At 56.8% G+C, this 24318-nt stretch overlaps 1 protein-coding gene across 5 annotated transcripts in view; it reads left to right on the top strand.

The window, feature by feature from the left end:
* The window catches only part of BORCS8 (BLOC-1 related complex subunit 8), a 37626-nt gene extending 15117 nt beyond the window's left edge, over window positions 1-22509 (top strand). Inside the window, exons 7-17 of one of the 5 annotated variants that reach the window (XM_073803133.1) lie at window positions 1619-1867; window positions 11523-11622; window positions 13064-13164; window positions 17838-17920; window positions 18468-18671; window positions 19903-20037; window positions 20847-20994; window positions 21190-21299; window positions 21388-21481; window positions 21640-21751; window positions 22047-22509. In XM_073803133.1, coding sequence (XP_073659234.1) covers window positions 1619-1867; window positions 11523-11622; window positions 13064-13164; window positions 17838-17920; window positions 18468-18671; window positions 19903-20037; window positions 20847-20994; window positions 21190-21299; window positions 21388-21481; window positions 21640-21751; window positions 22047-22272 — 1562 coding nt within the window. In that variant the 3' untranslated portion in view covers window positions 22273-22509. The other 4 variants (XM_073803132.1, XR_012331056.1, XR_012331057.1 and 1 more) reach the window with 4 other exon arrangements.
* The last annotated feature ends 1809 nt before the right edge of the window (window positions 22510-24318 follow it).

Below are 24318 nucleotides of genomic sequence, written 5' to 3'. Positions count from 1 at the left end.
AGTTTGGCCCAGAGAAGTGGTTGGGCGAGAGGGGTGGCAAAGGCCAAGGGCACCCTAGGGTAGACAGAGAGGGTCCTGGTGGGGTATCAGGGCTGTGGAGGGGCCTGAGGGCTTGGGAGGAGGTTCAGGAACACAGGAGGTATTAATAATTGCCTCCCACCACCAGGAAACAGGGTCAGCCCTCTCTCACCTCTCCTAGGGTGTACTGGGGGCCTGTGTGCTACCATCATGCCTTCCCCCTGCCCCAGCTCAGTTGAGGGGGAGGGAAGAGCCTCAGGTTCACACTGTTTTAGGCCCTGCCTGGTGTGTAACCCCCACAGAGTCACCCTCCCTCTCCACCCACTCTGAAGGCACCTCTCGTCCATCTCTCCTCCTGCCATGCAGCCATGTATCCATCATTGACGGTTCTCTCTGAGCTAGGCCCTGCCTGCCCAGGGGATGCCCTGGTGAGCCAGACAGACCAACCCTGGCTCCAGGGCTCAGACCCGCTGGACAGACAGGCAGCTAAGTGAGGTAACTGCATGTATCCCAGAGGCAGCCTTGGATGGCTCAGGCGCTGTGAGTTAGTGGGGGGCAGTCATGAGGTGCCCTAGACCTTCCGAGGGCTCCCTGTCACCCACGGCCCCTGAACATGACCTTAGCCAGTACTCTCAAAGAGGTTTGTGCAGGACTGTGGGTTGTTAGATGCCCCACCACCCCAAATCCTGGGGCTCACGGAGATGCTGGTTATTTGCTCTGCGTGGCCGGCTCGCCTTTCATGCCGGGCGAACGTCCGTCCCCTGCCGGCCGCAAGGGGGCGCAAGAGGCAAAGCCTTGGCCGGGCACTCCGCCTCCAAGCTGTTCTTAGCCCCTGATTCAAGCCCCCGTCCCCAGTCTTGGCCGATCCTGAAGGGTGCATCGTGACCCTCCGTCCTTTTTCACTTCATACGTTCTTGCTTCCATTTTCTAGAAAGCGAACTAAGGCTCTGCAAGGCCAGATTACGCAGCAACACCTCGCATCTGCCTCGAAGCTCTGGCCGACTTACCCCCTCCCCCCCGCCCCGCCCGGAGTGAAGGGTGTGGGCATGCCCAGACCTAGCTCGCTAAGACTTGCTCCCAGAAATAGGTGGGCAGCGAGGAGAGCGACAGGGAACTCTCCGTGCTACGGGGCATTCAAGTAGGGAGCCTAGCACCCACGGGTGGGGGTAACCTGGAAGGGCTCCCTGGGTTAAGTGTTGGAACTGTCCCCCCCACCCTCCACCAGTCTCCTTCAAATTTGTGGATGGAGTAAAAGGAGGCCCGGGAGGGCGGTGACTTGTCTCCAGTTGGTCCACAGTGGTCAGGATGGGAATCAGACTTGAGTTTTGGCTTTTTGTTCTTAGCCCCTGGTTTTTTTTTTTTTTTTTTTTTTTTTTTTTTTTTTTTGCGGTACGCGGGTCTCTCACTGTTGTGGCCTCTCCCGTTGCGGATTACAGGCTCCGGACGCGCAGGCTCAGCGGCCATGGCTCACGGGCCCAGCCGCTCCGCGGCATGTGGGATCTTCCCGGACCGGGGCACGAACCCGTGTCCCCTGCATCGGCAGGCGGACTCTCAAACACTGTGCCACCAGGGAAGCCCCAAGTCCTAGTTTTTATTTCAGGCCTGCTCTGTACTCTGAGGGTCCTGCCCCTGGGAAGCCCCTTCCTGGCCCCTGCCTCATCCCCCAGCAAGGCCTCTGGATGCCCCAAGATTGGTCCGCATGCCCCTACGCTACTCAGACCCTCTCCAGGACTCCAGTTCTTCAAGAAACCCATGGAAACACCCCTATTGTGCTACCACAACACACGGCCCAGGCTCCGGGAGACAGAGCTGGACAGAGACATTTCTAAACCACGGGGTCAGCGCTCAGGTAGAAGGAGGGATGGGGGTGTCAGAACAACAGATGGGAGGGGGGATAGGTAAGGCTTTTGGAGGAGGAGGGGGCATTGGAGGCCGACCTTGAAATGCTTCTCCCCCCCCAGAGGAGAGACTACTATTGTCCCCACTTTTCACATGAGCAAACAGGCTCAGAGGGGTGAAGTGACTGGCCTGAGGTCACACAGCGAGTGGGAGTCAGAGCTGGGATGGGAACCCAGGGTCCTCGAACCCTGAAGCCCTACCCATTGGACCACACTGTCCTTGCCATGGAGGATCCTTCAAAGGCTTCCCCTGTTGACATTCTGGGAGAGGATCTGGAGAGGGGGACTTGGGGGGAGCAGCTTCTACACCTCCTCACCTTCCCATCCCTGTCTCTACCTTCCCCGTCTTCCAGGCCCCTTTCCCAGATCTTCCTCTCTGGCCTTTTCCATTCCCTTCTCCCCCGAAATCTCCCTTTCAACCCCCCAACCTCTTACTCCAGCACCTAAGAGTGTCCCCTCATCTGAGAAGACTGAGGTCGAGACTCTTGATTGGCCCAGTGGGGGGTGTGGGTCCACATGGGGTAACACAGCCAGCGATGGGGGAGGGTATAGGACAGGAACAGGGGTAAAGGCAGAAAGAAGGAGCCATTATAGGAAACGGTGTGAATGATAGAAGATGGTATGGACCGGAATGGGAAGGGTGTTTCCACCATGAGTGGTGGAAGGAGACAATGTGGCAGGGGCAGGAACACAGGAGCAAGCCCCAGTGGTGAGGGGGCAAGAGGTGTGGCCCATAGTGGGCAACCCCAGCTGGCCCAGCCCGGGCTGCTCCTAGAGCTGCTCCAGCTGCCGCCCTCACGTAACCAGAGCCTGCTTGTTGCATCAGAGGCAGGCAGGCGGTCTTGGGTAAACAGAGCAGCTCTCGAGGGCCCCAGGCCTCCCCAGCCACCTCCACACTCCCCAAGCCTTGTTCTGTGCCTTTGAGCCCAGGCAGAAGCCCCCAACCTGGCCTAGGCCCTGGTGTGTTCTTGGGACACCTGAGTGTCTGGTGTTGGACACTGAAGGGCAGCAAAGACGGGGTGGGAGAGGCAGGAACCCTGATCCCCACCTTTATGACACAGTGTGAACCCTAGTTTTTTTGGTCCAAAGAGAAATCTATGCCCAGGCTGGGGGTCCAAACTGCCCATGTCACAGATGGGGAAACTGAGGTGTGGGGAGAGGCAGGGTCTCTGTTCCCTTCTTCAGTGTCCCCCACATACTAATATCTCCACATATTCTCCCCTGAGTGGTCCAATCACCTCCTGTTGTCTTCTTAGAAGGTGGACACCAGGCAGCCATTGCAACCCACCTACTCTCCCCTTTCATCTGCCCCAGTGGACCCCCTCCCCCATCTCCAAGCCTCTCTTTGGGTGCCCAGCTCAATCTACTTCCACTCACTGCTCTGGCTTCATCTTCCCCCACCAAAGAATGTTCTGCACTCTTTCTCTGAACCTTTGCAAGTCCTGTTCCCTCTTCTTCTACCAGTGGCAAACTCCTACTCGTGCTTCAAGGCCCAGTATAAATGCTCCACCCCTCTTTGGGGGAAGCCCTCCCTGACCCCTCTGGCCCAGTTCTGATCCCACAGGGATAGGGAGTATGTGGTAGCTCTGCCTCCTTCAGACTGGGGGCTTCTCCAGGATTGCCCAGTCAAAAGTCATCTTCATCCTGTAATTCTTTCCACCTTGATTCACTCATTAATCCTGCTCTGATCCCCCTCTGGGCCTGGACCTGTGCTGGGTGGTGCTGGGATCCCAGGGAGGGGGTCCAGTCCTGGAAGCTGACCTTTGAAGTGGAGGAGGGCGCCCAGCCACCGAGGGGTCTGTTACCCTCCTGTCGAAGTACGTGGGTCACACATTCAGCTGCAGGAGGCACACAGCTGGGCGAGGTCCCTCAGCGACCCTAGAGCCCCTCTCTGCAGTCCCTCCATTTGGGTGAGAGCAAGGGTCAGGGTTGGCTTCGAGAAAGTCTCGGTGCCTGGGGCCTCAGGTCCCGGGTCGGAGTTACATTTCACTCAGTTTGAAGTTAGTCCAGAGTAGGAGATAGCAGGGGGTTACAGACAGGGTCCGAATTAGGGTCAGGCTCAGCAGGTCAGGGTCGCCCACTGACATCGGGGGAAGCCTGGCAGGTCTGAACCAGCTCCCTCCCGGGCCCCCCTCCCTCATTATACTATTCCCCACCTCAGAGTCTTCCCGCGTCTGAGTCCCGGGCCCCAGAACTCCCGGGGCCCGGCCACGCCCGAGTGCCCGTCCGTCGCAGCCCGTGGCACGCCCTCTATGCAAATTTAAGCCCCGCCCAATCAGCTCCCGGGGGCGGGGCCGCCCACTCCGAAGGCCCCTGCGGCTGCCGGGCGCTCGGGGTTCTGAGCTGCTTCCTCCAGGTCGGTGCGCGAGCGTCCAAGGGTCCAGGTGTAGCAGGTGCGTGTTGCGTTGGGCCGAGGTTTTTGCGGTGTCCTTTGAATGGCATCTGTGGGCTGGGTTGAGTTTGAAAGTCCGAATGTCCTGCTGTACGAGGGAGAGTTGTGTCTAAGAGGTGTGCAGTCCTAAGATTGCGAGTTTGAGAGGTTATGTGTCCTGGATTTGTGTGTCCAAGGGGTATGTGTCCAAGGGGTGTGAGTCTGAGGGTTGTGTTCGGGGGGTGGGGCGGTCAAGGGTTGTGGTTCTGAGAGGTTGTGTGTCTGAAAGGGTGAGTGTCCCAGGGGTTGCATGTCTAGGAGTTATGTCTGAAGGAGTGTGTGTCATGTCTGAGGGGTTGTGTGTCCAAAAGGCATGTGTCTGAGGGTTGTGTCAGTTGGGGAATTGTGAGTCCAAAGTTGTGGTGCCATGAGCCCCTGGTATGCGACTGTGAGTTACAGTGGTCCCCTTTCCTGGGTCACATCGCTTTGTGCATCCTGGAGCCCCCTGTGCACAACCACGACCCCATGCCTTCCTGCTGTCGGTGTGCCCTTGTGTGTCGCGGCCCCAGACCTGCAAGTGGCATGACATCCACGTGTGCCTGTGACCGCCATGACCCTCATCCACCCCATGGGGTTTGCACCTCATGCAGTGAACGTGGGGCCTCAGCTGGGCCCACAGGATGCCTTTGTGGCTGAGGGCAGGATGGTGGGCCCAGACCCCTGAGTGGGGCGCCACAGCTGCCTGGGCCACTTCCTCCCCGTGCCTCAGTGTCCCATCTGGGCCATGGGTATAGGAAGGATAGTCACAGCCCTCCGAGGTTGTCAGCACATGACAAGCCTGTGGCTGCATTACTTTCATGGTCCCCACCCTCTGCCTCTCTCAGGGTCCAGGGCAGCAGACGTTGCCAACTGGGGTCCCCGGCTATTCCCAGTCCCCAAGCTGCAGACCCAAGAAGTCAGAAATAGCTGAGGCCTTCTGCCTGACCAGCTGAGAATCCTCACTGGGGAAGGTCAGGACCTCTGGATCTTTGGCGTCGGGGATGAGAACTTTCAGGCTCTTGGGGTGAAGGAAACGGGGTTCAAAAAAGTATTTAGACTCGGAAGGACAAGTGTATGGGGTTTGATTTCAAAGGTCAAAGGAGCTTTGGGAGAAGTCAGCCTTGCTCCCTCCTGTCCCCATACCTGCCTTCCACTACCTGTCTGAGTCCAGGAGTGAATCTTGGCCTCCAGGGAATGGAATTTTGGGACATTTAGAGTCCTGGGGTCTCACCTGCGAGAGCTGGGAACTCGCTATCTGGTCTGAAGCTGCCACTTTGCAGGAGGGAAGACTGAGGCCAGGTGGAAACACGCAGGCCCCTCAGAGAAAGGACGGGCTCAAGGCTGCCCCTCAGCCCCTAGAACTAAAGCCAGGAGTGAGGGGCCCCAGCTTCCTCTCTCCTCTCTGTGTGACCTCAGACAAATCGCTACCCCTTTCTGACCCTGTGACCTGAGCAATTTGAGCCCGATCTTACTTCCCATCTCCAACTAATGATTGATTTCATTAAATCATTACCCAACCAGGCAGCCATCTAGAAAATGCAAATTAGAGGAGAAAGGGAATTAAAATCATTTGTCACCCCAACTCAGATGCAATGAGTATAGACATGTTGGGGGTCTGACCTTCTGGAATATTAGAGGCACATATGCACCTGGAGACAGATGTCATTTGTCAGAGAGTATTTATCACACTCCTGGGATCCCATGTGGGGTTGGAGAGGTCACCCCAGCCCAGGCCCATGAATCCGAGTGGGGTGTACACAGTGGTTGGGTCCCATTTCTCAGCCTCCCAAAGGTCCTCGCTGAGCCTGCATCTTGTGGGGGGGGGGGGCTTGTGAGGCTGCTCACTGGCCCCAGGGAACTCAGGAATGAGTGTCTCAGATCCCACTGGTGCCCAGGCCCACTTCCCAGACTGGGTCGGCGAGGGTGAATTTGGGGCACGGCCGGAGAACCCTGTGGTATAAGCCCACGCTTGAGCGAGGATCTGGGGTCCCACCGTGTGGCCCTGGGAAGGAGCCTGCTTCCTCCTGTATAAAACAGGGCAGCCGTCTCCGCTTCACTGGGCTATCTGAGTCAAGCTGGTCCTGTGTGTAAGTGAGGTGGAGCATGGGCCCGGGCAGACAGCAGGCACTCAGTAACAGGAGGGGCCATGCGAACTATGACCGAGTGGACGTGCCTGTGAGCCCCATCCAGGTCCACCCGCACCCCACCCTCCACCAGGGGCCAAGCAAGCCTCAGGCCTGTCAGCTTTCCTGTCCTGATCTCCTCCAGGTTCAGGTTCACCAGAGGTTGAGGTGGGGTCCTCAGAAGGGAACAATCCAGGCAAGTTGTGATAATGAGTCACTGCTGTGGGCACAGGCCTGCCTCTGTCCAGTTTCCACAATCAGAGCCCCGACCCTCTCCCACTGGACGCTGTCCTGGCCTCCTGCTCCCAAAGGACTTCTCACCACAGCAGCCACGGAGTCTGCTGAAAATCCTGAATTGCACAACAGCCCCCCCCCACCCCCGTTCATACACCCTCCATGACTCTCCATTGCTCTACAGCCCACTCTTTCACCCTGATCCCCAAGGCCCCTTGCAGCCTCCCTGCCCTCTTCTGTCTCCAGATGCCCCTCGCTCACCCATACCTGGCAATACCATCCACGCCTGCACCTGGAACCCACCCAGCACATTCCCACCTCAGGACCTTTGCACCTGCCATTCCTTCCACCAGGCAGTCTCTCACCCACACCCCTTCATGGCTGGTGTCCTCTAGTCCTTGAGATCCCCTTTTCAAAAAGTCCCTTCTGGCCCATCTTTCCAAAGCAGCTCCCTCCCCTGCCACCTCCCCCACTGCCTCCCCCTATAGCTGTGGTCCCCAACCTTTTTGGCATCAGGGACCGGTTTCATGGAAGACAATTTTTCCACAGACTGGGGGCAGGGGGCATGGTTCAGGTGGTAACGTGAGAGACGGGGAGCCGCAGATGAAGCTTCGCTTGTTCGCCCTCCACTCCCCTCCTGCTGTGCAGCAAGGTTCCTAAGAGGCTGCAGACGGTAGCGGTCCACAGCCCGGGAGTTGGGGACCCCTGCCGTATAGAATTTCATTGGTGAGGGCTCTGTCCCTGACAGTTTACGTGTCTGTCGTCTCCCCCACCAGACTGGGCAATGGGAAAGGTCAGACGGGTCTGTCCACTCCCTGCCCTTGCGTCCCTGGCACGTTGGTCAGCTCCCAGACATTTCTTGGCGAAGAAAGTGGGGACTAGGGATGCCTCAAAGGCCCCATCTTGGGTTCCCCACTGGCTGCGTCTTGGGTCTGCTGGGCTATGGGCTGAGTGTCTTCCTCTCAGCTCTGACAGATGTGCTAATTTCCCAAGCTGGGAGGTCTGGGCCTCTGGGGATGAATTTCTGGGGCCCTACGGGGAGATCTTTCTTTGGAACAAAGAGAGAGAAGCCTTGGGTTGTTCCTGCAGCTGCCACCGCAGCTTAGGGGACATCTTTGGGGGCCTTCAGTGGCCGAGGGCTCTGACCTGTGTGAGATAGCAGAGTTGGGTTCTGAATGTATGGTCTCTCTCAGCGCCAGGGGTAGGAGTCCCAAGCCCCACAGGAGGTGGGATGGGGCACATCTCCATTTGCAGTGGCCATGACAGAGAAAATGGCCTTCCTGGCAGGACCTTCAGTGGACAGTGAGGGCAGCCAGGTTCTGCATGACCCCGGGACATAGTTTCCTTCCACGCGGGCACTGGAACCTTCAGAGGATCAGCCCCTTGGCCTGAGAGAAGCATGAGCACCATCCAGTGGGCTGTCGTGCTGTGGGCTGTTTAGAGAGGAGTGGGGGAGCAGGGGCCCCCTCAAACTGGCGGCCTGTGGGCCAGATGGGACCTCAAATTTGTTTTGTGAACCATGAGGTATTTAAAAGAAAACGGAACCCGTTGCTGATGTTTCTTCCGTTTGTTAAGCAGTTGTTTGCTCATTCATTCAAGGAAGGGTGATTGTGGACCTACTGTGTGCCGGGCATTGGGAAGGCTCCATCCTTGCCCTCGTGGAACGGACATCTTAGTGGGGCAACAGGATCATCAAAGAAAGTAACAAAGAAGCACCAAAAATATCTGGTAGGACTAAGTGACACAGGGAAAGAGAAATCTGGTCCGGGGAAATTAGCACCTCTAGAAAGAGAGATTTCTGCCCAGGCTTGAAGGACGTGTAGCAGCCTCTCAGACCTGGGTAAGTCTGAGAAGGGCGTTCCGGGCAGAGGGCACAGCGGGGGCAAAAGCCTGGCAATGGGAAAGTGGCAGGTCTGTCTGGGGCTGGTGTTTCAGGTGCCTGGAAAGGGGCGGAAGGCGAGCTGGGAATCTGCTGGTAGATGAGGCCTGTCTAAAGTAGAGGGACACGTGGGTGAGTGCCTGAGGCGCCCCCAGGGCCCATTGTACAAATGGGGAAACTGAGGCTTGGAGCATGTCAGGCAATGAGTGTACAGTGGAGTCGATACCCCCATCTGGCTGTGCCCATAGCCACAGCCAGGCCATCATACCTCTTAGCTCATGGAGCAGGCCTGGGGAGGGGTCTGTGGAGGTGGGTCTGAGGGTCCCCCACGGGGCCTCCGTTTCCCCATGAGTGCCAGAGAGGTCTATAAACAAAGGGACCCCCGCAAAGGGCCTCCTCCAGCTGGAACATTCTGGGATTCAGAGCCACACGTGGGTAACACACCCCACCCTCAGACCCCCACAGTCCCCAGAAATACCCCGAAGATCCCCTCAACCCCCTGCCACCTTGCACCAGCATAGCTTGTGTTCCCCATGCAGTGTCCGTACGTGCGATCCCTGAGATCTTCACACCCCACCCTCAGAACCCCCAGCCCCGAACCCACATCTCTTCCCCGGGGGGGTGCTCCCACCCTGCCTCAGGAAGCCAGAGGGTGGGCGATACCCCTGCAGGGGATAGAGGCCCTATCTGTGTCTGGGGGCCTGCTTATAATGGGGGACTAGCATGGATTTGGGGAGTCTACATGTGTTTGGGGAGCTCTGTGTGTGTCTAGGAGGGTTGCATGTTGTTGGGGGTCGTGTGTTTGGGGGCGTCTGCATATATTGGGGGGTTTGTGTACATTCGAGGGATCGGCAGGTGTTGGGGGACGCTGTGTGTGTCTGAGGGGTCTGCATGTAGTTGGGCATCTGCGTGTGCAGAGGCCTCTGTGTGTGTTTGGGGGATGTGTGTGTTTGGCAAGCCGTGTGGGTTTGGGAGGGGTCTGCATGTATTGTGGACTGCATGTGTTTTGGGGACTTATGTATGTGGGTGTTGGGGGTGATGCATGTGTTTGGGGGGTCTCCCTGCGAGGGGAATCTCCCAACCCCCCAATCTGTACGTAGGAGGAAAGAGCTTTCTCCCTGACCCCCTGTCCCCAGCACCCTTCCTGGGTCTGCCCGGGGCCCTCACTCTGAGCTGGGCACCCCAGGGCTGAGGAGAGGTGACCCCAAGGCCTTCTGGGAGGGGTCAGGCCCAGTGATGGCAAAAGCTGCCTGCATAGAGAAAGAGGGCGATATTATCTCCAGAGAGCCCCCCAACTCAGGGAGGTGTCGCCGACTCTCCCCATCTTCTGGGGTAGGAAGCTGAGGCCCAGAGAAGTTTGGTTGCACAGTAGTCACTGCTAGAGCCCGCCTTCTCCCCAGGGCAGGTGAGGGACTCCAGGGGCTGTTGTGGGCTGAGCCAGCCCCTAGGTCACCCACAGTGCCCCCCCCCCACTACCTGGGCCACCATCTCCCCAGGCTCCCAGGGGAGGAGGCGGCCCAGGGCCCCGGCTCGGGGAGGAGGGGTGTCTCCAGCAGCTGGGGTGGGAGCCACTGGAGCCCTCAAGAGAGGGGAGGGGGGGTCCCGACTTTCCAAGGGGCTCTTCCTGTCGCCTGTAATGAGGTACTTGGGGAGCAGGTGATGAAACCACCGCCTGGGTTGCGTGAGGCGGGGCCACCGGCCTGATTTGCTGCAGGGCCCAGGAGCAGCGCCCCCTCCCCGCTTCGCCGCGTCCCGCGGGCCCTCATCTCCCCCAGGCCACCCACCTGCCTCTCACTTCTCCTTTCCTCCTCTCCTTTCCTCGCCGGCCTGGGTCCCCCACCAAACTGAGGCCTCTGAGCTCAAGGGTCTGGCAGCGTGACTTTGCCACTTGTCCCTCCATTAAAGACCCACTGGGAGGCAAGAAGGGGAACTTGCCTCTTCTTGATCTTTTCTCTCAAACCTCACTGCAAAGCCTTTGATATCAGGATTCTGTGACCCATTTTGTGGGGGAGGAAGTAGGGGTCTGATGTCTCCCAGCGTGTCACAGTAAGTGTCACTGTGGTCTTGCAAGATGGCACGCTGACTCAGCATCCCCAGTTCCAAGGCCCCTCTTCCTTCTGGCTTCTGGGAGGCCAGAAGCCAAGGTTGATAGATCCCTCCACTGCCCCCTCCTCCCCAGCTGGTGGGAGAAGAATTCTCCCTCCCATTTACAGGTGAGAAAACTGAGTCCTTCCACAGGGAGAGGCCAGCAGTGAAGGGTCAGTGGGAGGGTGGGATTCCTTCCAGACCCCCATCTCCATCACCAGGGAGCTAAGAGACCTCGTAGAGAGAGATGACAGTCATGGCCTGAAGGACTGCAGCGGTGTTTGTTGATGGACTTAGTGACCACAGGTATCACCTTAGAGGGTTTATGATGCTCCAGGCACTCATGAAATCTTCCTTTGTACCCCTAGTTCCCCCCTCCAGAACAACGCTCAGGCCTGAGGCCCCAGGCCCCCTCCCAACCCCAGGCATATGCCACCAGCACGTCCTGTCCCCTTGGTCACCAAACAATCCATCCTCTTCTGCCTACCTGCAGCCCCCGTCCCAGTTCAGGCCCCACATCTCCCACCTAGACACCTGCCCCAGCCTCTCCCGGCCACCTTGCTCCTGCGCAGACAGATGCTGTTTCTCATGGCAGCCATGACTAGGGACAAGGTTTGTTCTGGGTTTTGTTTTGGTTTTTGTTTTTTTGGCCGCGCCGCACAGCATGTGAGATCTTAGTTCCCAGACCAGGGATCGAACCCATGCCCCCTATAATGGAAACATAGAGTCTTAACCACTGGACGTTCAGGGAAGTCCCCAGGGATGAGGTTTTTAAAAAAATCTTTTGGTTGAGATAAATCACATAGAGAAAAATGCAAAAATCGTTGGAGTAGGGCTAAAAAATTTGCACAAACTGAACACATCTATGTATCCAGGTCCTGGCCCGGGGAACAGGACACCCCAGTCCCTGGACTCCCGCTGTCCTGTCACAGTACCTGCTCCAGGTGGCCACTGTGCTCATATCCATCACTGTAGGTGAGTTTTGCCTGTTCTGGAACTTCATATAAATGGAATCACATGGTGTGTCCTCTCTAGGGAGCCCAGTATTGCTGAACCGGCACATGGTCTGGGAGATTCACCTGTGTGGTGGCATGGAGGTGGAATGCATCCTTTTTCTGTGCTGTATAGTAGTCTTGCATAGAATCTACCAAAAATCATTTACCAGTTCTCCCATTGAGGGCATTTGAGTTGTTTCCAATTTGGGGCTCTGACAAATGAGGCTGCTGAGAACATTCTTGTCTGTGTCCTTTGGTAAAACACGGACACTTTTCTCTTAGGTGAATGTTGAAGGGAAGCATTGCTGGGTCAAAGGGTAGATGTATGTTCAGCTTTAGTAGGTGCCAGACAGTTTTCCAGAGTGGTTCTACTTCTTTCTTTTTCCACCAGCAATGCATGGAAGTACAAGGGGATTATTTAAACTGTAAAATCATATCCTGACCCTCCCCTGCCTCCAAACTCTCTGTGGCTCCCTAATGCCCTCAGAGTAAAACCCACACTCGTCACTGTGGCTCACAAGGACCTATGTGATCCAAGTGCCACAACTCTCCCCACCACCAGTCCCCTCCCCTCTCTCCCTTGCTCGCACTGTCCAGCCATAGAGATTTCTTTGCTTTTTTTCAAAATGCCAAACTCATGATCACTCTGAGCCTTTGCCCTTGCAGTTCCCCCTGCCAGGAACACCCTTGCACCAGATCTCCCCACAACTGACTCTTCCTTTGCTTGGCTGTGTCTTTCTTGGTCTTTGGGTCTCAGTTCAGATGTCACCTCTTCAGAGAGATCTTCCTTGAAATCCCTGGCTTCTAACATTGCCCCTTTCGTGGTCAATACTTCTCTCTTTTTAGACTTAGGTTCTGACCTACAAGAGCTTTATAAAATGACTTGGGCAGTTCCCATTGTTTTCAAAGGTCTGAGGTAGTTTAAAGAACATTTCACTTTCCTGTCCTTTAAGATTTGATAAAATAACCATAAAACTGTCGGGGCCTGTTGTCCTTTTAATGGTAGGTCTCAAGTCACTTTTCTAATCTTCTGTGGTCATTGGTCTACTTAAGCTTTCTACTTCTTTTGAGGTCAGTTTATCACAATGGTTGGCACTTGATAAATGCCAAGTATGGGGGGCAAAGAAAGGGGTGGGAGGTATTGGACTCTTGACTTCAAATGCCCACTCCCCTGTCCATCTGCTCAGGGCCCCATCCAGCCCTTCCACTGAGGCCCAACTACATGCTTCCTCCTTTGAGACGCCCTCTTGGATTTCTCCTGACTCTTCTTCCCTTTCCTGGGTCGATGAGTCCACCTGTGCCTCTCTGCTGGGCAGATGCCACAAGCTCTCTGCTTTCTAGCTGGACATTGGTGGGGGTGGAGGGGACATGCGCACAGAAGAGTACTCCCCTAACCTCAGCCTCCCCCTCGTGCCCTGCAGATTCAGCACGCACCACCACCTCCCCCCAGCAGTTCCGGTCACGCCAACATCTGGAGAAGGGGCCGCCAGGTCTGTCTGCTGCCTGGGGTGGGGATTTGCATGTGAGTACAAATATATATGCACACCCTGGGCCTTCCGCCTGCCTCCGCATTCCTTGGCTGGCCCTTCACACCTGGGCCTGAGGCAGGTCAACGCTGAGTGGCTGGATTTGCATGCCTGTGTATTTCTGGGTAGGGAGTCAGCTGGGGGAGTCTGAGAGGAAGTTGTTGAGGGAAGCTGGGGGGAGTTCAGATGTGTCCCTGTTGACCTGCTCCCTTCACCAAATCTTCCCAGTCACCCCTCTGACTTGTCCTGAGGGTCTTCCAGTCTTGGGGAGAGGGAGAGAGCTGGATATACGACCCCCTTAGCCCCACAGAGTCAGAACTGGAGGGGATGGATGGAGGCTCTGGGAGACCAGAGTGAGGGCAGGGAGGGCTTCACGGAGGAATGGATTTTTTTGAGCTAGGTTTCTGAAATGTGTATCAGAGTTGGCCAGGTGCAGAAGGGGTAACAAGGGCTTTTCAGGCAGAGATATTTTGTTGAAGGTAGAGAACGGTGGGCAGGAGCTGATTGGGGCAGGGCCTTTCTTACTTTTTAAAAAATTTATTTTATTTGTTTGGCTGCGCGGGGTCTTAGTTGCAGCACGCGGGGTCTTCATTTCAGTGTGCAGGATCTAATTCCGTGACCAGGGATTGAACCCAGGCCCCCTGCATTGGGAGCGCAGAGTCTTTTTTTTTTTTTTTTTAATTTTTCTTTCTTTTTATGTATTTATTTATTTATTTTTGGCCGTGTGGGGTCTTCATTGCCGCGCGTGGGCTTTCTCTAGTTGCGGCGAGCGGGGGCTACTCTTCGTTGCGGTGCACGGCCTTCTCATTGCAGTGGCTCCTCTTGTTGCGGAGCACAGGCTCTAGGTATGTGGGCTTCAGTAGGTGTGGCACTCGGGCTCAGTTGCTGTGGCTCACGGGCTCTAGAGCGCAGGCTCAGTAGTTGTGGCGCACAGGCTTAGTTGCTCCACGGCACATGGGATCTTCCAGACCAGGGCTCAAACCCTTGTCCCCTGCATTGGCAGGCGGATTCTTAACCACTGGGGAGCACAAAGTCTTAAGCGCTGGACCACCAGGGGAGTCCCTGGGGCAGGGCCTTGAATGGCAGGCTGAGGACTGGAGCTCCCTTCCTCCTGAGGGCATTGAGGGGCCATGAGGAGTGCTTGAACAGTGAAGGGACATGGTCAGCTCTGTGCTGGGTAGATCCCTCAAGAACCAGGGCAGGGGATGACTTTGGTTCCTGGGTGAGGATTGGGGGCTCCAAGGTCATCAAAGTTCAGAAGACTCAAACCCCTGTGTGAGCCCATCTTTACCTGTCAGGCCTGGCTCCAGAGATGGCAGAGGACCTAGTGGCTTCCAGAGGACCCAAAGAGCCCTAGAGTACAGTGACTTAAAGTGCAAGATTCAGGCATAGCACAGAGGGGGCCTCACCCCCAGTCTCTGCCCAGATGGACACAGCCCTGGCCTCCCGGTAGTTTCCTGTCATCTCTACCCCTGCCCCCAACTGTCCTGCTTCCCATGGCAGCCATGGCCAAGTTTTTAAAGCCCTGTGCCTTCTTTTTTTTTTTTTTTTTTTTGTGGTACGCGGGCCTCTCACTGTTGTGGCCTCTCCCGTTGCGGAGCACAGGCTCCGGACGCGCAGGCTCAGCGGCCATGGCTCACGGGCCCGGCCGCTCGCGGCATGTGGGATCTTCCCGGACCGGGGCACGAACCCGTGTCCCCCGCATCGGCAGGCGGACTCTCAACCACTGCGCCACCAGGGAAGCCCCAAAAGTCGTGTGCCTTCTTGCTCAAAGCCCTCCCACGGCTGTATACCGCTCTTAGACCAAAACCCACAGGCCTCCCTGCAGCTCAGAGGACCCAGAGTGGCCCTGCCTCTGCAGCCTCTCCTGCTGGCCTCCTCACTCCAGTCTTATTGATGCATCTCCTCCCTCCTGAGGGCCTTTGCACCTGCCACTCCTTCTGCCTGGAACTTACTTCCTGTCTGGCTCTTGGGTCTCAGTTCAGAGAAACCCCCCCTGACCTTCTGACTCTTGGGGCTCCCCCATTATGTGAACCCTGCCCTAGCCAGGATGTCCTTGTCTAAAATGGGGACAGATTGAGAAGGGGCCAGAGTTGATCCTCCAGGCCCAGAGACTCATGTCCAAGTCCCATGTTCCCATGGGACCCCAGGCGTGGGGGGCATTTCCTGAGTCATCTTGGCACCGAGACCTCCCGGCCAGTGCCCTGCTTCTGTCCCCAGGGACCTGTCAGGGCGGGGATAACGCACCCCAGCCGTGGGAACTAGCCTGATTCCAGCCGGGGATTAAAATTAGCCCCAGAGGTTAAATTTAGCAAGTCAAGCTGGAGCTGGGGGGCTGAGATGGGGGCTTTCGTTGGACTGGGATTTGCATGGCTGTGACCGCTCAGAGACCCAACCCAGAGAAGGTGGAGGGTGTGTCTGGGGTCACACAGCGGGCCGCATATGACAGACTGGGGCGTCTCATACTTCCAGCCCTGGGTCTGTGGGAAGATGAGGCACCCTGCTCAGACCCCTCGGGCTGGGGTGTGGGAAGCAGGTATGGCTACTCCCAGAGACAGACCTACATTTCCCTATACTTCCCAAGAGCTCATTCCCAGGCCTTGTGCCAGGTACTCTGTATTTCATACCCACCTCATTCACAAAACAGCAAACTGAGGCCGAGGGAGAGGCCTCCCTTGCTAAAGACCGCTCTTCTGTTCAGAGGCTGGCTGAGACCTGAGAGCAGACCCACTTCACCCTGGGCAAGCCTCAGCCACCTATGACATGGGAGGGATAGGGGAGTGGAGTGTGGTCATAGAGTTGGCAGAGGGGATCTCGGGGGCCAGGGAGCGGCTGTCTGTATAGTGGGGTGGGTGCCGCTGAACAGGCAACATGATTCCTTGATTCCAAGGAGTCCTGCATGAGGGCTGCTGGGAAAGTCCTGGACCGTGTCTTGGGTACACGCTGCCCTCACTGAGCTGCCCATTCTCACCCTTGGGGCCCCCACCAGGGAAATCCAAGATCCCCACGAGGAAGGTCCAGAGTTTCTCTCCAGTTTGCCTGGGCCCACCCCATCCCCCAGTCTGAGGGTTCCAAGCTTAAGTCTTTCCAGGGCATTCCCCCCTCCTCCCGCTGGATGGTGGGGCAGGGATAGGGTTTCTCTTATGCTTCCCCCCAACTTTTTATTTTATTTTTATTTTTTGGCCATGCCACGCAGCATGTGGGATCTTAGTTCCCCGACCAGGGATCGAATCCGTGCCCGCTGCACTGGAAGCGTGGAATCTGAACCACTGGACCACCAGGGAAGTCCCCACACACACACAATTTTTAAAATAGAAATCTATAATCACTGAGGGAGAAATGTTAGAAAATTCAAAAGATCAAAAAGGAAAAAAAAAAAAAAAAGACAAAAAGCCTACACATTGTATGATTCCATTTATACGAAGTGTCCAGAACAGGCAAAGCCATAGAGAACATAGATTAGTGGTTGCCAGGGGCTGAGGGGAGGGGAATGGGGAGTGGCTGCTAATGGGGCTGGGGTCTTTTTTTGGGAGGATGAAAATTTTCTGGAACTAGATAGATGTGATGGTTGTACAACGTCGTGGATGCTCTAAATGCCACTGAATTGCATACGTTAAAATGGCAAGTTTTATGTTATGTGAATTGCATCTCAATTTTTAAAAACGGGAAAAAACTCACCCATAAATTTCCACCCAGCGTTGACTCCCAGATTGAGCATTTCCTTCTAGTCTTTTTTCCACTCTCAGTACCGTTTTTCTTTTGTTGTTGTTGTTGTTGTTTTTGCGGTACGCGGGCCTCTCACTGTTGTGGCCTCTCCCATTGCGGAGCACAGGCTCCAGACGCGCAGGCTCAGTGACCATGGCTCACGGGCCCAGCCGCTCCGCAGCATGTGGGATCTTCCCGGACCGGGGCACGAACCTGTGTCCCCTGCATCGGCAGGCGGACTCTCAACCACTGCGCCACCAGGGAAGCCCCTCAGTACAGTTTTTAAATATACGTTTTATATATTTTTAATATATGTTTTCTGGTAACCACAGCCCTCAACCTTGCTCATCAAAGGGCTATTGTGGGATTGAATGAGTTCAAAAGTGTCTGCTGTGTGGACCAGGCTTACTTTCAGAGGCTCAGGATCACTGAGCACCACTGGGTACCAGCACTGGATGGCCCTCCAACCTGGCCTATTGAGAACTTTTAAGCTGTCGCCAGTATTCATAACAGCAGTGCATACACAGCACCTGCCGTCTGCAAGGCAGATCTGAATGCCCTTTGTGGGTTAGCTCATTTTATGCTCCAGCAGCACTGGGCAATGCACCACACTGTTATCCCCGCTGCACAGACACGGGGTCAGGCTCCCTCTAGGTCCCACAGTTACCAGCTTGTTTTGCTTTAAAGCTTCAGGTGGGGGCACCCATACCTCTCAATCTTTCCCCCTTAGTCAGCCTTCTCCTTATAAAACATTGGTCTGAAGGTGTTCAATGAGCATTTGCTGCATCCTGGGCTGGTCGAGGGTGTGGGCTGTGGGGATGACCCAGCCTGCCTTGATCTCCCCCATCATCTCCCTTTCAGCACCTGGCAGGGGCAGGAGGAAGATAGGGGGTAGACTGGGGTGCCTGTCCCCACTCTCCACCCACCTACTCTGTCCTCTTCTCCTCCCCCCCTCAACCCCCAGACCAAGGACACTCCACCCAGCCTGGGACAATGGGGAGGAAGAAAATTCAGATCTCACGCATTCTGGACCAAAGGAATCGGCAGGTGAGTTCAGTGGGTGGGCCAGTGGTTCGGGGAAAGGCATTCCTGGCAGGGGACATGGCCTGGGCAAAGGTCTGGCCATCTGGGAGAACTGCAAGGGAATAAGGAGACTTGATGCAGGAGTTTGAGATGTAGTCAGGAGTTTGAGATGTAGCCTTTACTCATTCTCATGATGATTAATTCACTGATTCCCCTTGATGACTGGAGCCCCAGTCACAGGGGAGGTGGAACTCAATACAAATACACCCAACTCAAAGCGCTGGACCAGAGAGAGACACAGAACTGGGGAAGCTCAGAGAGGGAGTGTGGGCTCTGTCTGGAGGCCAAGGTAAACTTACCAAAGGAGAGGACATTTGGGCTGGGTTTTGAAGCATCGATAGGAGTTTGCCATGTTAAGAAGTGAGAAGGAGTAGTATAGCCAGAAAGAACAGCACATGCAAAGGCATGGAATCACAAGGCATGTTCAGGCAACAATTAGGCCCCTCCACCTCCCCTCTCACCATCCCAAATCTTTGTCTTCTCCTGCCCCGCCTGTGGGTCCTGGGTCCAGGTGACATTTACCAAGCGGAAGTTTGGGCTGATGAAGAAGGCCTATGAGCTAAGTGTACTCTGCGACTGTGAGATCGCCCTCATCATCTTCAATAGCGCCAACCGCCTCTTCCAGTACGCCAGCACGGACATGGACCGTGTGCTACTGAAGTACACAGAGTACAGTGAGCCTCACGAGAGCCGCACCAACACCGACATCCTTGAGGTACCCCTGGGACCCACCTCCCTCGCCTCATGAAGCCCAGCACACTCTGCTCACTCAGAGCCTAGGGACTCTTGGTTTGCACAAAAGATGAGCGTTGCAATTTGGCTTTGCTGCTAGTCAAAGCAGGTTTGGGGTAATAGAGTGTCCCTTTTAGGGGCAACTTCCTGGATAGTGGAAATAAAAAACATTGAGGGCCCCACTATGTGCCCCTCACACACATCATCTCATTTGCTCCTGTTACCCATTTGGTGAGTACAGACACAGAGAAGAAAAGGTACCACAAAGCAAACAGACCTCACTGAGGTCCAGGAATGTTTTTTTTTTGCGGTACGCGGGCCTCTCACTGCTGTGGCCTCTCACTGCTGTGACCTCTCCGGTTGCGGAGCACAGGCTCCGGACGCGCAGGCTCAGCGGCCATGGCTCACGGGCCCAGCCGCTCCGCGGCATGTGGGATCTTCCCAGACCGGGGCACGAACCCATGTCCCGTGCATCGGCAGGTGGACTCTCAACCACTGCGCCACCAGGGAAGCCCCGGGAATGTTTTTGCTTGAGCTGCTGTATCCTCAGGAGAAAGAGGCAGGAGCAGCCCCTGCATTAGCTGGGCAGCCCTCACACCCACAACCCAGGATGGGCAAGATCACTGTCACTTTGGATGTGGGCATCTTTACCCAGGGCGGGAAGCTAAAGCCACTGGGCTGGAGAGAGCAGCGGGCTAGGACTGCACCCAGGAAGCCCCGATCTGGCAGAGGGTGGGGAGAAGCTGACACAGGAGAGGCAGGGGTCCAGGAGTGCGCTGGTCACTGCTCCTATGTGGGTGGCAGCTTAGGAGAACCTATAAAGTTGTCCTCAGGTGCTCAGTCAGCTGACATTTATTAAGCACCTACTGCACGCCAGGCTCCGAGGCTGCACATGGGTGCAGAATGGAGGAACTGAATCACACTCAGAAGCAGTGTTGGGATAATGCCAGCAGGCCTGGGTGCATCTCGGCCTCTACCGTGTGACCCGGGCCTCTCTGGTCCCAGGGCAGGACAGTCCCTCTCTCACACACAGTTGGAACTTACTAGGTGATAACTCACCGGGGTTTTTGGTTAATAGGATTTGGCTGGAGCAGGCTGTGCTTGCACCCTGCCTGCCCACAGAGCTGGATGGGATAGGTCCTCCCCTCTCCCTAGAACCAGGTTCCTTGGCCAGGATGGGGGGAGTGTCACCCTGTTGTCTCCCCCTTCCACAGACACTGAAGCGGAGGGGCGTGGGCCTTGATGGACAAGAGCTGGAGCCAGAGGAGGTGATTGAGGGGCCAGGAGAGAAGCTGCGGAGGCTGGCAGGTGATGGGGGTGACCCAGCCTTGCCCCGACCCCGGCTCTATGTAAGTGACTCCCTGCCCCGCCATGAATGGGGCCCTTCCCCCACTTCTGAGGTCCAAATGGCTGAGGCCAAGATTGAGAGAGAGACTTAAGACCAGGAATCCTAGAATTTGGGGGCAGGTTTCTGCCTGGGTGGGCAGAGAAGGCTTCCTGGAGAAGTGGGCATTATAGCAGGGGCTTTGAAGGATGGAAAAGAGTTCAACAGGCAGACAGTTCCTTTCTTTTTTTTTTTTTAATTTTAATTTTAATTTTTGGCTGCGTTGGGTCTTCATTGCTGTGCGCGGGCTTTCTCTAGTTGTGAGCGGCAGCTACTCTTTGTTGTGGTGCGTGGGCTTCTCACTGCGGTGGCTTCTCTTGAGGCGGAGCTCAGGCTCTAGGCACGTGGGCTTCAGTAGTTGCAGCATGCAGCCTCATTAGTTGCGGCACACGGGCTTAGTTGCTCCGTGGCATGTGGGATCTTCCCGGACCAGGGCTTGAACCCGTGTCCCCTGCATTAGTAGGCGGATTCTTAACCACTGCACCACCAGGGGAGTCCCAGTTCCTTCCTTTCTTTGATTCATCAAACACCCTGGGAAGCCCCCTCAGGGTCAACCCTATGCTGATTAAGAAGCCTCAGCTCTGGGCCTAGCTGTCAAGGAGCGACAGAGGCAGACACAGGCTCCCCCAGCCATGTGGCGTTAGGCCAGAGGGAGGAGTAGTGAGGACTTACAGAAGGTGGAGGCTGGCGACTGAACTCATTGGGATTTTCTGTCTTGGACTTGATGCCCTCATTTCCACATTCCTCAGCCAATCCTGTCCTCTCTGCCCTCAGCCAGCAGCTCCCACCATGCCCAGCCCTGACATGGCATATGGGGCCCTGCCCCCACCAGGCTGCGACCCCAGTGGGCTTGGGGAGGCCCTGCCTGCCCAGAGCCGCCCATCCCCCTTCCGTCCAGGAGCCCCTAAAGCTGGCCCCCCAGGTGAGCATGGGGCATAGGCCCTGGGGGAGGAGGGGTGGCGGTCCCAGGGGGGCTGTGCAAGGCGGGAATATTGGCTCTGGCCCTGCTTGGCTGTGGGCATCACTCTGGACCTCAGACTCCATTAGATGACATGGCCACCTGCCCTCTCTCTGGGGGTCTCCTGCTCCCCAGGCCTTGCGCACCCTCTCTTCTCAGCAAGCCACCTTGGCAGCAAGACACCACCGCCCCTGTACCTGGCAGTGGATGGGAGGAGGCCAGACCTGCCTGGTGGCCTGGCTGGGGCCCGAGGGGGACTGAGCACCTCGGTGAGTGAGGGGAAGGTGTGGAAGGGCTGTGGGGGCAGGGTGGCCTGGGTGTGGGCCTCAGTTTCCCCTTTCCCCTGTCTCTCCACAGAGAGGCCTCTATGGTAGCCTGCAGAGTCCGTGCTCCACTGCCACCCCAGGACCCCCACTAGGGAGCTTCCCCTTCCTCCCTGCAGGTCCCCCAGGTATGCACCCGCTGTGGGAGGCGTCCACACACCTGCCTGCCGGGGGTCCACACTCCCCCGCCCTCCAGAACTGAAAACTGGCCTGTGGGGTGGGTCAGGCTTGGGCAAGGGGCTCCCTGAGGTCAGGGCCTCAGTTTACTCTTCCTGCCCCCACCCAGAATATGGCCTGGGAGACCCCCCTCCGCCCCCAGGCTTGCTGCAGCCCCCCACCCTGGCCCCCTGGCAGCCCTCCAGGGGTGATGGGCCTCCAGTCACCCCCGCCCAGCCCAGGTAAGTGCCCCGACTGCCTCCTTGCACGCTCCCTCCCACCCCGGGTTCACGGGTGGGGCTCCTCCAAGTCTTCCAAGCCCCAGCCACTGCTGACCCCTGGTGGCCACTCCCGGTTCTGCACTTAGCCCCTCCCGACTGGTCCTGGTGGGGATGGGCGGCTATTTTGGAGGCCCCAAGAGGGATGGCCACCCCCTCCTTTCCCAAGGTCCTCCTGCCCAATCTTTGCCCAAGCCATGCCACTTACATGGCTTTCCTCGCTGAGCTCACGGCCCCGCTCCTCTCTCTCTCTCTGCAGTGGGGGCCGCAGCCTGGGCGAGGAAGGCCCTCCAGCCCGCAGTGCCTCCTCGCCCACCCCACCAGTCAGCATCAAGTCCGAGCGCCTCTCGCCGGCCCCTGGAGGCCCCGGCGACTTTCCAAAGGCCTTCCCCTACCCCTTGCTCCTGGCCCGGCCCCTGGCAGAGCCCCTACGGCCTGGGCCCCCCCTGCGCCGGCTGCCCACTACCGACGGCTGGCCTCGGTAGTAGGCCCGGGGGTGGCACCGATTCTGCCCCTCACACCAGGCGAGGTGAGGGCACGCGGGGTCCCAACTTCCCTCCCTGTGTCCTTGGAGAAGACCCAGCAGTTACGACCCTCTCCACGGCAGGGGCCTGGAGGGGGGAAAGCCTGGTTCGGATCCAAGGTTGGGGTGCTCGTTTCCCCCTTCCCGTGTGTGTGTATCCATCAATAAAACACACGGGGCATCCGTGAACAAAACCGTCGCTGCTCAGAGCCACACCCCCGCCCGGGTCCTCCCATCTCTTCCCCAGCGGCCTCAGTCTTGCCTTGTCGTGTCTTGGGTACCCACTCCAGAACCTGATCCTGAGAGGAGGACTCCAGTGCTGCTTGGGAAGGGGGGTGGGGGGGAGAAGCGGGATCGGAGTTGGGGGGGACGGGGACGTAAGGGGAGGAGCCCTGGAGGGGGCGCCAACGAGCAGGTGACGCCGTGCTCAGCCCGCTGGGGGCCCTAGGGCACCACACAGAGTGGGCACCTAGAGTGGTTCCGCCCCAGTGGTGATGGGCTGGGCTATTTGCGCTCCAGCTCCTGAGGGTGTTGGGTCGAGGGCTCAGGCTGGGTTGCAATCGCTTGCAGCAAGAGGCAGTGGGGAACCGTGAATGTTGGGCTATGGGAGCGCTGGAGCGGCCGCTACACTCTTCATCTTTTAAATGGGCATATGCCTTGATCTCTTGACCCAACGATTTCCACCGGAGGGAGGAGGGAGCCAGGCGTTTACCCACCCACTTTGGGGTGGTGCAAACTCCCTCCATTTCGTCCTGTCCTGTGTGAGGGCAGACTTGGGGGTCCAGGAGGGAGCCAGAGGGAGCTCCATTTGTTCCTCCCCTCCAACCACCCCCCAGGTGGTCTCAGTGGGATCTTTATAACACTCAGATCTGTCCCTTGACCTTCCTGAGCTCCTCAGCTGCTCTCACCCACTCTGTCTCCTGCCCTGAGGCCCTTAGAAATACTTGCTGTTCCAAGCTAGGGCCATGCTGGTCCTTCCTCCTGGGCCACCTCCTGCAACCCTCAACTGGCCTCCTTTTTAGACTGCTTCCTACCCTCCAAGGCCTAGCTCCCTGACCGCTCCTGCAGGAAGCCCTCTCACTGCCCCAAGCTGAGAAATGGCTCTGACAATTCTCAAAGGGTCTGCTTAGTGGAGATCACCGATCTGGATGAGAATGTGAAAAACACACGGTGTTGGTATCAGTGTTTATAAGATTTGTATGCCCCTACCCCACCATCATTCTATGAAGATCCAAAGCTGATTGGTCCAGCTTGGCTGTAATTTCAAGACCCTTGTCCCCTGTCACCCCAGCCCTCCACAGAGGACTTTTTCAGTAAAATTCAATGCCTTGCATTCCACCATTAGCGCACACAGACCTGGATGTGGATACAGAGGCAAAAATGTGTGCAGCCTTCGAAAAAAGTCACCTCCCTTTCTCCTATAGTCCCCCTTCCCAGCCAAGACTTTCGGTGGACTCCTTTGACGGGTAGGGAGAGAGGGGAAAATGTATACAGTGCCTGACCATTTTTTGTGACGTGAGCGCACTTGCTTGAGCAGCCATATATATAGCACCATTCCTATGCAAGATCCAGCCTGGACTTTGTTCTCCAATCTTCCTGGTCCTTGACACCTTCATCCCCTGTGAAGTTGGGGCTTTGGAGCCCTAGTTTCCAGGGGAGAAACATGGCACGATCAAGGTTGGTGAAAGCCTTCCTCCCTGGGGCTTCTGTGGCGTGAGGTGGAGGTGGGGTCCAGGAACAAAAGAGGCAAGAGACCGAGGGACGGTGGAGGGACACTCCAGGGTGTATTTGGAGGTAGAGCTACCAGGACCTGCAGATGGCTCGGATGTGGGGTAAAGGGTTTCATGGGCAACTCGCAGCCCCCTCTTACAACACAGGGAAACTTGCGGAGAATGCAGAGTCTGTAGGATGAACTCAAGGCCTCTGTGGAGTGTTTAAGTTAGGCTGGAGAGCTCTCTCACCCAACTCAGATTCAGGTTCTAAATCCTCCCCACCTGCTCCCTTCTGT

This window comes from Tursiops truncatus, chromosome 3 (assembly GCF_011762595.2).
Source record: "Tursiops truncatus isolate mTurTru1 chromosome 3, mTurTru1.mat.Y, whole genome shotgun sequence".
NCBI lineage: Eukaryota > Metazoa > Chordata > Mammalia > Artiodactyla > Delphinidae > Tursiops > Tursiops truncatus.
The sequence above is the reverse complement of the archived record's forward strand: the minus strand, read 5'-3'. Positions and strand labels throughout refer to the sequence as shown.